The sequence below is a fragment of the Myodes glareolus genome, chromosome 11 (assembly GCF_982192425.1).
Source record: "Myodes glareolus chromosome 11, mMyoGla1.1, whole genome shotgun sequence".
Taxonomy (NCBI): domain Eukaryota; kingdom Metazoa; phylum Chordata; class Mammalia; order Rodentia; family Cricetidae; genus Myodes; species Myodes glareolus.
The window spans coordinates 84,395,840-84,410,174 of NC_142036.1; the positions used below are offsets into that span (position 1 = coordinate 84,395,840).

Genomic DNA, 14,335 nt, shown 5'->3' on the forward strand with positions numbered 1-14,335 from the left:
ACTCCTGCAGCCTGGCTCTCTCACAGCTCCCAGTAGTTTCTTTTTTATTCAAATCTTAAGTAACATACTTAAAAGTGGGTCTAAACAACTCTAGTTAGTCTTCTTAATTCAGTGATGCATGACAGTAGATAGTAACAGAAGTCATCAATGTAGGTGAGCACTTTTGATCTGGACTGTTAAAATTGTCGGATAAATATTGGAGGAAGGGAACAGGTTTTTATTTTTTAAAGATTTTTATTCAATCCTTTCTGGACTCAGTTCTTATCTTTGTCAGTTCTTTCCAAATGAAACACACAACAGACTTCATATTTCAATAAGCAACACACACACCGCTTATGTCACTTCTGTTCAGACAATTTTATTAACATTTTTCTGTCAATTTGAAATAGCATGACATATAATGTACTCTTCAAGCTGTTGAAACAAGTTGACTCAACATTTTAGAAGGATGTATTATAAACTAGCATGTCAAAGAAACTAATTCTTTCCAATTATTACATTTTAATCACATTGATGTATTTTTAAGTAATGTGGCAATACAAATGAATTGTTTGCAAAGGCAAATGTCAGCTCATGCAGCCTCCAACACATTTTAAGGACTACAGAGATATATTTAAGTATAGTTTCAGCAAACATTTAAGAAACAGTGTCACCCCAAGAAAGACAAAGGTAATTTTCAACGTCTTAAGTGTTTAAAGCCCAACATTTTCTTTCCATGTCATTGCTACAGAAAGAAAACTGAATACAGCCTCGGTGTATATAAAAGAATTTGACGTTTAGTAAGCGGAAATACTATAAATCACTTTAATTTCAAAATTAAACAAGTGTGAAAACATGGGTAAATACGTACTTTCATTTCCATCAACTAAGTAGTTCCTGTAGGCAGTATGCAAGACCACAGTCTTTATGTGGCAGTACATGCCATGGACAACCTGAAGGACGGAGGGACCTGTGTGCTAGGGCTGCTTCCGAGATCCTGCGGTAAGTTGTCTCATGCTTCTGACTCCCCAGAAAGCAATACAAACCGAAAAGAAAATCTGAAGGGAAAAACAACAAAACATTCATTCCACTGAGTTAAATTATTTTTCTGGAAAAAAAATACCTATAATTTCACACAGTGAGATTTACTAAACAAATTTTAGCAAGTTTTCTAATGATAGGATTTAGTCAACTTAACATAAGGCATGCTATGAGAAAATAAAAATGAGAAAAAGAAGTTTATTTTTCCTCTTTTTTTGTTGCTCTTTCATTTACTGATTTGGGTTATTTAAAAACACAGAGGCCAAATTAACTAGATACTCAACAGAATAGAACAAGCTTCTTCTATATGTACGGCAACCAAAGGCTGTCCGTTCTATGCTAAATGATGCCATTGCTTCTGTAATTTAAGGAGACTTAGGAATAGGAGAAATGAAAGCACTGTGGAAAAATCCTTGTCCACTGAGGTGATACAATCTATCCAACTATGCATTTCATCCAATAGGAATAAAATCCACACAACTCTGGCTAACTTGCTTTCTCCATCTTTTGATCTCTCACGGTGTATAAAAATATAGCTACAAAATTTTCTTTAAAATCGAAATATATATATATATATGTCATGAATTTAGAAGTAAGAAGCACACAGTCATTTCCAGTAAGAATAATGGTTGTAACCTTTCTGTTCTGCATAATCTAAATACCATATCCCATCATGCAATAGTCTCTGCACAGGTTGTGGGCTTTGAGCTTTCAGATTTCTCCTACATTAATGCTTCCCTTGTGCTCTGGTTAGCCACAGGGCTGCATTCCTGATCTCCAACCTAGGAAAGTTCTAGAGTAATGGTGAGTATCGGATGAAGGTGAAATGGCCAGACTAACTGTAATAACTATATGACTCTCCTCCCTATATCATGTCTCTCTATATGTATGTATGAACTGTGAAAACTTTCTATCCAAACTACAATACTACAACTTACTTCTCAGGAAGACATTTACTATTTCTGAAGGATGCATTAAAATATACAATGGAAAAATGCTTAAGCAATAATTCGTATTATCAGAATATGCTGGTATGAGGTACTGAGGTGAACCCAAGGTCATCAACTGAGATCAGTCATTAAATTACCCCAAATACCTTTTTTTAAATCAGGATCAGAAAAATAAAACAATGTCAATAACAATAAAAATTAACCAAAATGAATTTTGCTCAATGTTCGTGCTTAGATGTTATGCATCGTTCAACTTCATTTAAATCTCCTGGCTGTTAATAGATGATCATTAGCATGAATGTTGGCTAGTCATGTAGGTTTGTTCCCCGGACTCTATGCATTCCTTTCAGCCTATCAAACCCACAAAAGAAAAAAAATGAAAATAAAAATTGGTACTTATATTAAAGCAGAAGGCAAGAATAATATTAACATATTGGAGTTGCCTCCAAAGTCAAACACAATGTATTTAATGGCTGGCTTTCAATTTGTTTCTTTTGACTGTAACTCAAGAGAAATGACCTCATGAGATTTCTCATGGTGCTGCCAGGTAAAATAACACCAGCACTGGAAGAGAACTTGTAAACACTACCATACTTGAAGACGGAGTTCCTTTTGTCTCCAAGATGAGTTAATGTGGACAGGTTAGCTGAGAATACAACTTTCCAAAAGGGTCAGAGATGAAGTCTATAATCTTGGTAAATATTTGATCTCGATTCAGTGTCTTCATCAAACAACTAGTATATAGGAGTAGAAACTGAAATAGATATGGCAATACAGGATTTTATTAAGTTTGAATGTCTGATGTCTAGGATCACAGGGATTTTGCATGGAGGAAGACTGTGGTGAGTGATTTCCATGAAACCTCAAAATCACAAAGTAAAATCTAATGTGTCATAATTCAGTTATTTCCTTAATCCACAAGCATGAATGGTTCCCTTTAGACTACACATACACATCTAACTTCTCAGCAATACTAAAAGTACTTCTATGTAAGCTTCTCAGTAATACTAAAAGTTCTTCAGTGAAACAAGAGGCACTATAAAAAAAAATCACAGTGTATGTCTTTGATCTTAACCCACCATGTGGGCCTTTCCATCTTTGAAAGCTGACCCTTTTTTGTCACATGGACTTCCTTCCTGCCAAAGTCTGAGCATCTCCTCTCTCCTACCCACCTCACATGCAGTCAACTCCCTGCAGAGGAGCAGGGTTCACTTTGTTCTGTTTTTATGTCTGGATATCTATAGACTACCTAACCCTCTGAAGAGACACACAGGCAGCAGCTCTCTGGTGTCTCAGTCAGATCTTCCTCATGTGCTGTAGAGAGATGCTTGGGCCAGGAAAGCTCTTCGTGTCTTTACTAGACTATGTTGTTTGATTCCTCCAAGACTTGGAGGATTAATATATACCTTGTGGGTGAAGCAGTAGGAGCTCAAGATGTATCAATATATGATTACTAATTAGTCTCAAGAGTATCCATAGCTGGGACTGGGTTTTGCATTTGCAGTGGCCCCCAGGTCGTACCACTGGGCATACAACTATGAACGACAGCTGAATGAGATGATATCACATCCAGAGATATTGAATGTTTTTTTAGAGTAACAATCTGGATTTGCAGGTTTTAAAGCCAATAACAGCTAGGCTTTTAAGATATTTCACAGTCAGTGTTTTAAGGATGAAAATTAGAGTTTTTAAACATAATGAAATATGTATCCACAAAGGGTCACAGAAATGATGTAAATGACTATATCCTTCTGAAACTCTGGTTGACATTTCTCTGTTAGAAATATTAAAGTAGAAGAAAACAAATTAGTTTTTAATATTATGAACATATATATATGGGTATATTATATTGCCATATATAACATATAACAAATTTAATTATGTTATATATATAATTTAATATGGAAATTATTTGGCAAGAAATTCATATAAGTGTTTATTGATATAAATTCTGTCAAACTTCTTTTTCAATTTTGTTTGATTTTTCATTAAGTTATTTTGTCTTTTCATAGTTATTGAAATTGAATGTTTTCCAATTGACAATAGGTCTTTAACATATTTCTCAATCAAATGAAATAGAGGAAGCTGTATTCCTGCATAAGCATAGTGACAGTTAAAGGAATATTATAGCTTTTCTGTGCATTTATTTTTATATGTTTCTGTAATCTTTAGATATGTTTCCAGATCTATACAAACCCAGTGCACCCTCATTTTATCATCGGTCTGGCCAAGTCCCATGGTTTTAACAGCTGGATGCAAAATATGAAACAGAGGAAGTTCATTCTTGGTGTCAAGCCCTCCCTGTGCTAACACATCATTAGTGGTCCTTGTCTTCAGGCTATTTCCCTGACTTCCCAGGGACTTCAATTATGATGCCTGAACTTTGGCCCATACAGATGCTCTCTATGTTTCTTCCACCTCATTCTAGAAAGCTCTTCATGTGGCAGGTGGCTAATCTGAGTACCTAATCCCTATTAGACCCCAGTGGGAACTATTGCACCCACCCAGTTAAGTCTATTTCAGAGTCCTTGTGGAAAACGGCACAGATATGAGCAAACTAGGATTCTAACTTACTGGAAGGAGAAGCACAAAAGCAGGGGTAATTTCGCGCAAATGGCATGCTCTACAGCTGCAAATCCCCAAATCACAAGCCGCGTGAGTTGACCTCTTAAATACCTCTGTGTATATCCACCTCCTCTGGTTGAGTACATGACTACAGCCATTCAAACAGACGTTATGACCAAAAGAAGCGGACATCTCATTGAACGGTGGACCACTGCAATTACCGCTAGTGAGCAGCACCACAGCTCTCGTGAAAGGGTTAAAAAGACTTCATAGCTCTTAACTTGGGTATCAATTTGCAGGTGAAACACATGCTTTAAAATTACTTGACTTATTCACAAGAGAAAGCATGTCCATGGGATACTAGACTTTTTGGTTTGGTTGGCTTTTGAGTCTCAGTTTATTTTCAATGATATTGAAATCAAAACACTTTTTGAACTATATCACATTTAATTTTCTGCCTACTTATAAAAGCCAGACGATGCTTTATGTAGCCCTAAAAGCAGTTGAGCATATCAAATTTGTTATTTTTCATAGGGAGGACCATTTATTCAACCTGACCAAGGAAAGAATCTCAATTATGGTAATATGAAATACCAATTTGTGAATTTTACTTTATTTAATAAAATTTTTATGCAATTGTGTAGACTCACAGAAAAATGTAGATTTCTATGATAATTTCCTAGGATTTATAATAAGCACATATCCTCATTTTTGGTTCTGACACCTCATACAATAGCCCTAAACAGAAGGTGGGGTTTTCATGTAAAATCTCTTCCTTTCCCATCCAAGTAGTAATAGGTATAAATTTAAGGCATAAAGAAGTAAAGCTATACAAATAAATAAATAAATATTGTTCTCTAGGTTGAAGTAATGGCTCAGCAGTTAAGAGCAATGGCTGTCACACAGATGACCTGGGGTTTAGTTTCCAGGATCCATATGGTGACTCACAGCAACTATTAACTCTGATTCTAGAGGAATCAGTGCCCTCTTCTGATTTTCACAGGCACTGAGCACACAAGTGGTGCATATATTTGCAAAATACTCATGTATTTTGTAGGCAAAATACTCATACACATAAAATAAAAAGCATCCACAAAGTTAAAAAGATTATTTCTCCAGTGTCAATGAAGGTTGAAAAAGAGCAGGTAACTGGCTATTGTAAGGAATGCCAACAATTATAAGCAAGATCTGCTTTAATGAAAGCATGAAAAGTATCAAAATTATTTCATACTATCTGGAGGAAATTAAGCTAACACATCGAACACTATGCATTCTGTTTTTTAGAAATGGCTTTTGAGAGCTGTAGAGGTAAGGACTCAAAAAAATCATTGAACTTGAATTGCTACAAAACCTCACTATTTCTTATTAATGCACAGGACAAAGACACACACAGAAAGAACAAGAGTGAGCCGGGCAGTGGTGGTGCACACCTTTAATCCCAGCACTTGGGAGGCAGAGGCAGGCTAATCTCTGTGAGTTTGAGGCCAGTCTGATCTACAAGAACTTTTGCCATGACAGGCTCCAAAGCTACACAGAGAAACCCTGTCTCAAAAAACACTACCACCACCACCAACAACAACAAAAATAACACAAGAAAAAGAAAGAAAGAAAGAATAGGAGTGGACAGTAGAGGTCTGTAAAAATGAAAACATACAAAGTGATTAGCGAGTGACAGATACTCTCTTCCTGGACTTACCAAGATCCCACTTCACAAACATCTACTCCAAAGGAAGTCACAGGTTTTGTCTTGGTCGGTAGTGTTTTTTACAGATGGCCAAACTATTGACTCATGCAGAAGGTAAAGAAAAGGTAGACAGACTCTTTCCAAAATCTACAGCATTACTGACCAGCTTTCAGGACTGTGTGAGTGTCCATGTGTGTGTGTTTCCAAAAAATACTTTTAAAAGATAATCATAACTATATTTAATATGACATCTTATGACAATTTACTACTAGTTACTTTAAAAATGAACCTTTTTACTATGTGTTAAAATTTATAAATTCTTAGCTTTGAAAAAGCAAGGAGTTTATGCATATGTGTAAACGAGAACTGTCTGGAAAGAATATATCTCAGTCTTATTGTTTCTACTTACATTAGTTTTAAGTAAGAAAATACACTAAACATCCATGTTCAAATTAAATAAATTATACATTTGGCATGATGTTTTAAAGCATTGGAAGTCAACGTTCTTTAAGTGAAAACTCAGATATTTTGCTATTTCATACTGAGTTTGGGTAAAGAAAACCGAAAGTTGAACACGAACTGACACAAATGTCATACCATCCGTATCAATAAATTCTTCAGTATATCTGATGATCTCTTATCGTGTACAATAATTTATTCCCTTCTCAGTATATGTGCATCTCTTTCTAGACTATTCGTAAACTGCTGTCCACCCACAACACATTTGAATTCTCACACAAACACTTGAGAACTACAAATATTCTTGATAAGATTAGGGATGACTGAGAGGTCTGTGAAACCTACCTCCATTTCAGAGAATATGTTTGAAGACAGTTGGCCTGAATTAGCTGCCACGCATGCAAACACATCTGGTTGGAATTGTATAAACCATAATTAACATAAAATGAAAATACATGTTACATTTCTCAAAAACATCTGTGGAGTTTTCTTCATTGAATTAAAAGTATAAATTAATTGTCTTTTTTGATACACAACATTTTTAGGAATACCAACATTACCAAACGTTGTATTCAGAGTATAGTAATCTGCCCACACAATTTACAGATTGCTTTTGATTAATGGTTGAATTCTTTCCTTCTTTATAGGCGATGGTGCTGCTCCAATATAGACTTTTTTTTCTATAGATGTCTAAACCATTGGTATATTCTTACTATCCAAGCTTCCTTCTGACTTTTTGTTTCTCTTTCCTTTTTCTGGTTAGATGTTTATTCTTTAAGTTTGAAATTGAAAGAAATTAAAGAGCATGCAGTCACAAGACTGGAGAATGTAGTAAGAGAGATGGTCTTTTTGTGGGGTTCTCTATAGTGGTAATCATGAGGCAACACATTTTTTTTTTAAATCCATGTGAGAAGGAAACAAAACAGCGACAAATTCCTAAGCAGGGTCAACTTGTTTCAGCCTTTAAAGAAGTTGGAATAAAATCAGAGCACAAGGAATGAAAGGGGCTTGATGGACACTACTTAGTTTTACTTGGGCTGAACCTTTCATATGCATTTAAAGTTACTGATGGGTAAACTCCTAAATACCCTGATGTTATGCCCTGAAAGGGAGCAAATTATAACTGAGCTCTTTTTTGACAGTTTAGTCAACTCAAAAGTTCAATACTAAAATTCCCATTTTTTTATTTTTATTAAAGATCTTTATAGTGGTGGGTATCAAACTGAAGCCCCCATAAATGCAAAGGAGCTCCTGCACCCATCTGCTATGTTTGATAGTTGCTCAAATTTCTTTTGTCTTGCTCTATGTCTCCACAAATGCTTTGCTTACAATTAGAAATAAATCCTCTTTGACTTCCATTGGCACAAAATGCCTTGCCTTGTATCCAGTATGAAACTAATATCCTCTGAGCAAAATGTTGCTGGATCTTAGTCCTTCAGCATCCTTAAGAATTATCTCTAATGACATGCATGACAACTAATCTAAGATTGAATGTGCCTTATCTTTCTCATTTATTTCCAAAAAGTGAAATGATGACATTTGTACTCTCAAACAGAGCTGCGTTTTGTAAAATTTATAAAGGAAAATCACAATCTTCTAGCAAAATTCCATTTCTGTGATGAACGAGTGGCCAGCAATCCCTCTCACCAATCTTATCTCCTAGAATCTAATACAGCAAATGGATTTTTAGTGCATCCAGGGACAAGAAACTAGAGCACCTGATGTGGCCCCAAAATTTCAGCTTTTGTCCAATATTCACATCTGCAAAAACATGGGCTTACAGATGCAGAATGATACACAGCGTGCTTATCGGGACACTTTGTGTCTCACGAAAAATTTCTCTATATTTGTATACTACTTAAGAAATAAATACAAAAAGTCTCATATGTTCAATTTTTTTCAGGAAAACATGTTATGTTTACAGAAATAAGAGTGGTAGCTAGTGTTAAAAATCTGACAATCTATCTTGAGTGCGTTTTTTAAAAAGAATCTTACACATTGTTTTTGCTTGCGTCATAGGGATGACTAGAGCCTCAGTAAACGGAAGTCTCCGGAATAGACAGATAGAAAGCCAACTAATAGCAAGTCACATATGGCTCACAGCTTGAGGGAGTTCTTAGAGTTCTACCAGTGACGGGACTGCTCAAATGGATTTCTGTGAATGTCCGCAGTCATAAAGTGCATCCGACTAGGCCAGTTATGCCAGGACTGGACCCAAGGGTATACAGAACTGTGGCTGACGGCTAATAATGAAAACTTCCTAAGGAAGCCACAGCTGTTTTTCTGAGAGACACCCCAGACGCCTGAACTAGCCTTTAGTTTCTGTTTGGACTACCTGTTCTGGCAACAGTTCTGGTAAATGAGAGGCAGGCCAATAGGCACCCAGCTGCTTCCAATAGCTTTGGCAATGTTGGTCCTGATTGCACAGTGAAGGCAGAGGCTGCTGCTTGTTCTTTCCTGGCTGCCCAGACCACGAAATACTCACACAGAAACTATATTATTTGTAATACTGTTTGACCAATATCTTAAGCATATTTCTTTCTTACTCTTATATCCTAAATTAACCCATTATTATTAATCTGTGTATTGCCACATGACTGTGGCTTACTGGGTAAAGTTCTATCAGGCGTCTGTCTCTGGCTGGGATACATGACATCTCACTGACTCTGCCTACTCTCTCTGTATATCTATCCAGCCTGGCTATATTCTGCTAAGCCATTGGCCAAAAACAACCTCTTTATTCATTAACCAATAAAACAACATATATATAGAAGGATTTCCCACACCAGCATGGGAACTTCAGACTTCCAAAGTGCATATTCTAGCTTTTGAAGCTCTTAACAAGGTATTAGTCTGCACTAAGGCACAAATCTCCTCTGTTCTGGTGACAGTATCAATAAGAACAAATTAGCTATGAGAGCAAATATATAGCTAAAGAATATTTTCTTCAGTTTTATGAGGCGAAGGAAAGGTGTGGAATCCAAAAATTGATTGCCAATATGTATGGGTGTATATAGACTTCAGGGTAACACATTTCAGGTATTTTCCGAGAGGATCTTGAGTAACACAATGGACTATCTACATCAGACAACCTACAGTGATTAGGTAATTCAACAGTAGAAGTGTTTCTTGAAATATTCATTGGCAATTGTAATAAAAATCAGTAAGCAAAATTGAGGTAATCATGAGAAAAGCAAGCATATTATAATAATAAATTTTTAGAATAGAAAGCTGACAATATAACTATGAAAGAAAGGAGCCAGACCCGAAGGCAAAGACGGGTGACGGCTGGGAGGAAAGCTGGCATGAAGAAAGCGCTTACCTCATCTCTACAACATTGTCTACAAGAGACAGCAAGCCTGTGAATAACTAGGAAATAACATCTGTAAAAACTTATTTTTGAATAAAGAAAGCATAATTGGAAATTTTAATATCAATTTCTTTTTCTAAATGACTCTTCTTGTCCATAGTCTTTGAAAACAAAAAGTCAGAAGTATGAAAAAGGCTTAAAAGCTCCGAAATGTTGGGTTCTAGAAAACCCCTGCCTGAGAGTCCTGATATCTGAGTCATTAGTTTTTGTTACAAAATAACTAAATCAGTCTATTTTCTCAAAAAGAGAGAAAGCATTTGCCAACACAGGACAATAATGTTAAAACGTTCCCAGGATCATCCTCAGAAACAATTACATTTTCAAGAATAAAAGTGCAGAGAAATAGGTATGCCCCAATGTTGGTGAATGAACAGAGAAAAAGTCATGAAAAATGCACTATAAAAAACATTCTTCACACATTTTGGAGAATGAAGAGAGACTAGAGAAGAGAAAATGGGTAGTTTTAAGTTCTTATGTCTTTGATGACAATGCTTGTAGTCTCTACAGACATAGTGGTCTCTGGCGTTCAGTTTTCTGAAATTTAACAAAGCCAGGCCGCAATAAGATCATCTTCAAAGAATAATGTGGCAGTTATTGTAAAAATGATGGCAGATAATGCATCAGCAACGAAAGTGATTTTTGTGAAGATTCTGCAGAGGTACAGTGATGGGAAAACACAGAGAACTGCAGTGATTACTGGGATAAAGACTATGGGCTTTCAAAAGAAAATCATTTGTTTGTGCATATAATTCAAAAATACAATAAATATTCTTGGTCATGTCACAAAATGATGATGTACATGCAAAACATCACTTAGTTTCTGCTGCAGTCCAACATCTATTATTGTTGCTTCTTTTCGTTTCTGTAGAAATACAAAATTTGGAGGAGAGAGATAGAAGTGGAGATGAGAGGTGGGCGGGAGGGAGACAGAGTTCTTAGGATTTCCAAAATAAATTATGATATTTTGAAGATTGATGAAAAACTTATGAACCATTTGCTGCAAGCTAAATTATACTTTAGACCAATATGAGTTTTCAGAAAATACCTCTCTAGCCGTGGATGTATCTAAAGATGTTGAGAGATGGTAATGGTGGTACATCATCCAGATACTGGAGCCATGCCAATGATCTTGGAACAAAGACGAGTTCATGGGATCTTTCTGCTCAGCTTATGACACTAGCATGTGGAACAGAAAGTGTCCAGTGGTAAAATTACCTAAAAATCCTTGCGATGGCCCTGATATAACACAAATGGTTTTGTGGATACAATCCCCCTACACTAACTTCCTTTTATACACCAGTGGAGAAACACTGTGAGAGACTGAAGGAAGAGGCAAGGGAAAGATGCTGTGTAAAAATCTGTCAATCTGAACAGATTCCACCTGTAGGAGGGAAGTTGCAGAACACCAGAGAAAGAAATATTCACAACAAACTCTAGCAGGCTGATGAGATGCTTCCTATAGTTAATGCAAAGGTCAGCTAAGTGGGGTCTACCTTAAAAATAATTTTCAGATTGTGAGAGTACCTCAACTGCACAGCAAGGTCACTCCCCTAATCTGCATAGACAAATATTTAGCTCGACTTAGTACATGCACACACAAACTTAGACACATGCACACACAAACTTAGACACATACACACACAAACTTTTTGAGGATGTTAATTTAACTGCCCTTGACTTTTTATCTGTTGCTATTTCAAGGTACATCTTTAACAGAAACTATACTATAAGACTCAATGGAAGCCAAAGATTCATGGCAAACCTTCAAACAAATACATTCAATATAAATTAGATCCCAATAAGTGTGATATATCAAGACTTCCTGCTACATTATATTTGACCAATTATATTTGAACCCTTTTTCTTTACCCAGTTATGATCCTCAGCAGTGAATCAGTCCACCACAGAATTCTTACTTCGCCAGTTCTCCCTGTTAAGAATCAAAAACCCTAGAGAAACTTCACAGAATTCTGGAACAAGAAGACTATTTGACCCCAGATGATTTCACATGGATGAATATTGATGAAATTTTAGCATGATGAAATCAAGGAATAATCTATGCTCAAAACTGAAAAATGAACCCACATTCACAAATCTTTATCTTTCTCGTTTTTCCTTTCCCTTATTCCTTTTCATTTTTTTCATTTGCTTCGGCCATGGAAGTTACAAGTTCCCAAATGTGCTGAAATCTCTGCACAGCTTGGGTTGCCGACTGGAATTCTCCCACATGGCTTTGGTGGCCAGGTCAGTCGGCATGATAATAGTACATTTAATTTTCAAAACACATACAGTTGGAACGGATGTGTTTCATGGGGATTGCAAGATGAAGTTCAGGAAGAAGGAGGCCGGGGCAATGTTGGGATACAGTGTGGTTAGCGGTCACTCTGTGAGACTAATGCTGCTGATAATCAGAGCTGCTCCTTGGGAAAAGGAGTTTATAATACTTGTGTGTAGCACTACGGAGAATATCAAAGCTACCAGACGTAGAAGCCATGCAGCAGGAGCGCCAGATCTTTATGTAAATTAACCCCACAACATGGAAAGCATTAACTTGAGGGTTTTAGGAATTTGGAACTCGGAATGCCGAGGATGTGGGCTTAATTGAAACACAGTATTATGACAATCAGTTTTTCTCTTGAGACATTTTTTAAGGTGCATACAAATGCGTAATTGAGCATTGACATATTACATCATGGTGTTATGTCCTAAACAAGCCCTCGCTGTTTTATGGTATTTATTTCACCGAATACCACTGGATATTTACAGATTCTTCCTCGCGAGTCAAGGATCTGAAAGAAGAAGCAGCCTGCACTCGTGAGTCAGTCAGCTCCCTGAGAAGCCAGGCCTCAAAGGCTCTCACATACACACAGCACTTCTTCTGGAAAAAATATTCCTGGGTTTTCAACATAAATCAGGGTCAACACATAATACTGTCGTACTCTAGTGTATCTAAAAGCTGGAAAACAGTCGAACTAGGACGTTGCTGCTTCCAGCAAACCTTCAGGCCAAACAGCAATCAGAAAGAATTCATGACTTGGGTTTAAATCCATCTTGGTTAAGGCCCAGGAAGGGGTTGCCTGGCTTCCTGGGGGAATTTTCAAATGGGCGTTAGGAAACAACACTTTCTCAATGCCAGGAGTCTGCAGAATACTTTTCTTCCTCTTTTGGTAAAATAGACACATAATAACATAGTATTGATGAATAATAAAAGCTAAGAGGCCTTGGTGTTCACTCCACAACAGCTGACTGACGTGTTTATGCTCAAGAACAGCCTGGCCTTCTGACTGGACACTAATATTTAATATTAGTAAAATTTAAGAATGTGAGAAATGGTAGATTGTTAGCTGTGTGCAGAGGGAGAAACATCTTACAGGCAATTAAACAATCATGTAAAAAGCCTCATCAGGTATGTCCAAACCACAGCTTATATGTAGCCAGAGAGTGGAGAATTGAGCCCAACAAAAACATGAAGGTACTCAGTGTGCAATTTTTAAAATATTTATTTTTTTTATTTTAGTAGTTTAATCCATTGTTCTGGAGTGCAGACTCTGTAGTTGGTATTTCCTGTCCTAATATCACAATGTCAACAAAAGTTTCATATACCTGTAGGTCTAAAGCAAGAAAAAAAATCAGCAAGTTTCAGGGCAGCAGGGAAGGTGTGACTGAACCATAAAATAAATGCTTGGGGATTTTGGAAAACTAATATTCAAGTATCACTACAAAATGTAGATGCCATAAGATTATATATAAAAGTAAAAATTGTGTTTGGTCAAACAGCATAGTGGGTTGAATAATGTGATAGATAAATCAGTTTAATTTTATTTTCTAATATAAAATATAAGGCATTAAAGGGTTCGTATTTCAAGTAAGAACTGAAAGGATGAGAACTAGGAGATGAAAACATTTCAGTTGACTAAGCATTCTATTCCTAGATATGTACACACCAAAGTGACAAGCCTGGGGGGGGCACTTAGAAAAGAGAGGTGAGATTATAAATTTGAGGATGGCTAAAGAAAAGGGACACACTGAGACCTTAATGGTAAAAAGACAGAGAAATCATTGTGTATGCACGTTTATGTAGTTGTCATGCCTTTAACAATGTTTTACCTGTGTGACACACATAGTTCCCCTTAGCAAACAGAGTAAGACTTACTGTAAAGTGATCTAGAAGAGGGATGTAAGGAACTTTCCTCCTATAATGTGGACCACGAACACCTCTGGGAAGCCTAGTGTGTAGCTAACCCCCTAAGAACAAGTAAATGCCAGGCTCTGTGTGCAATTCAAGGA

General features: G+C 36.5%; 1 protein-coding gene across 4 annotated transcripts in view; it reads right to left on the reverse strand.

The window, feature by feature from the left end:
* Positions 1-333: 333 nt before the first annotated feature.
* The window catches only part of Agmo (alkylglycerol monooxygenase), a 273,840-nt gene continuing 259,838 nt past the window's right edge, over positions 334-14,335 (reverse strand). For 2 of the 4 annotated variants that reach the window (XM_087911831.1, XM_087911830.1), the window contains 2 exons: positions 7,024-7,088; positions 334-1,037 (listed from right to left, as the gene is read on the reverse strand). In XM_087911831.1, the coding sequence (XP_087767957.1) occupies positions 992-1,037; positions 7,024-7,088 (111 nt within the window). In that variant the 3' untranslated portion in view covers positions 334-991. The remainder of the gene's footprint in view (positions 1,038-7,023; positions 7,089-14,335) is intronic. The other 2 variants (XR_015004483.2, XM_048415673.3) reach the window with 1 other exon arrangement.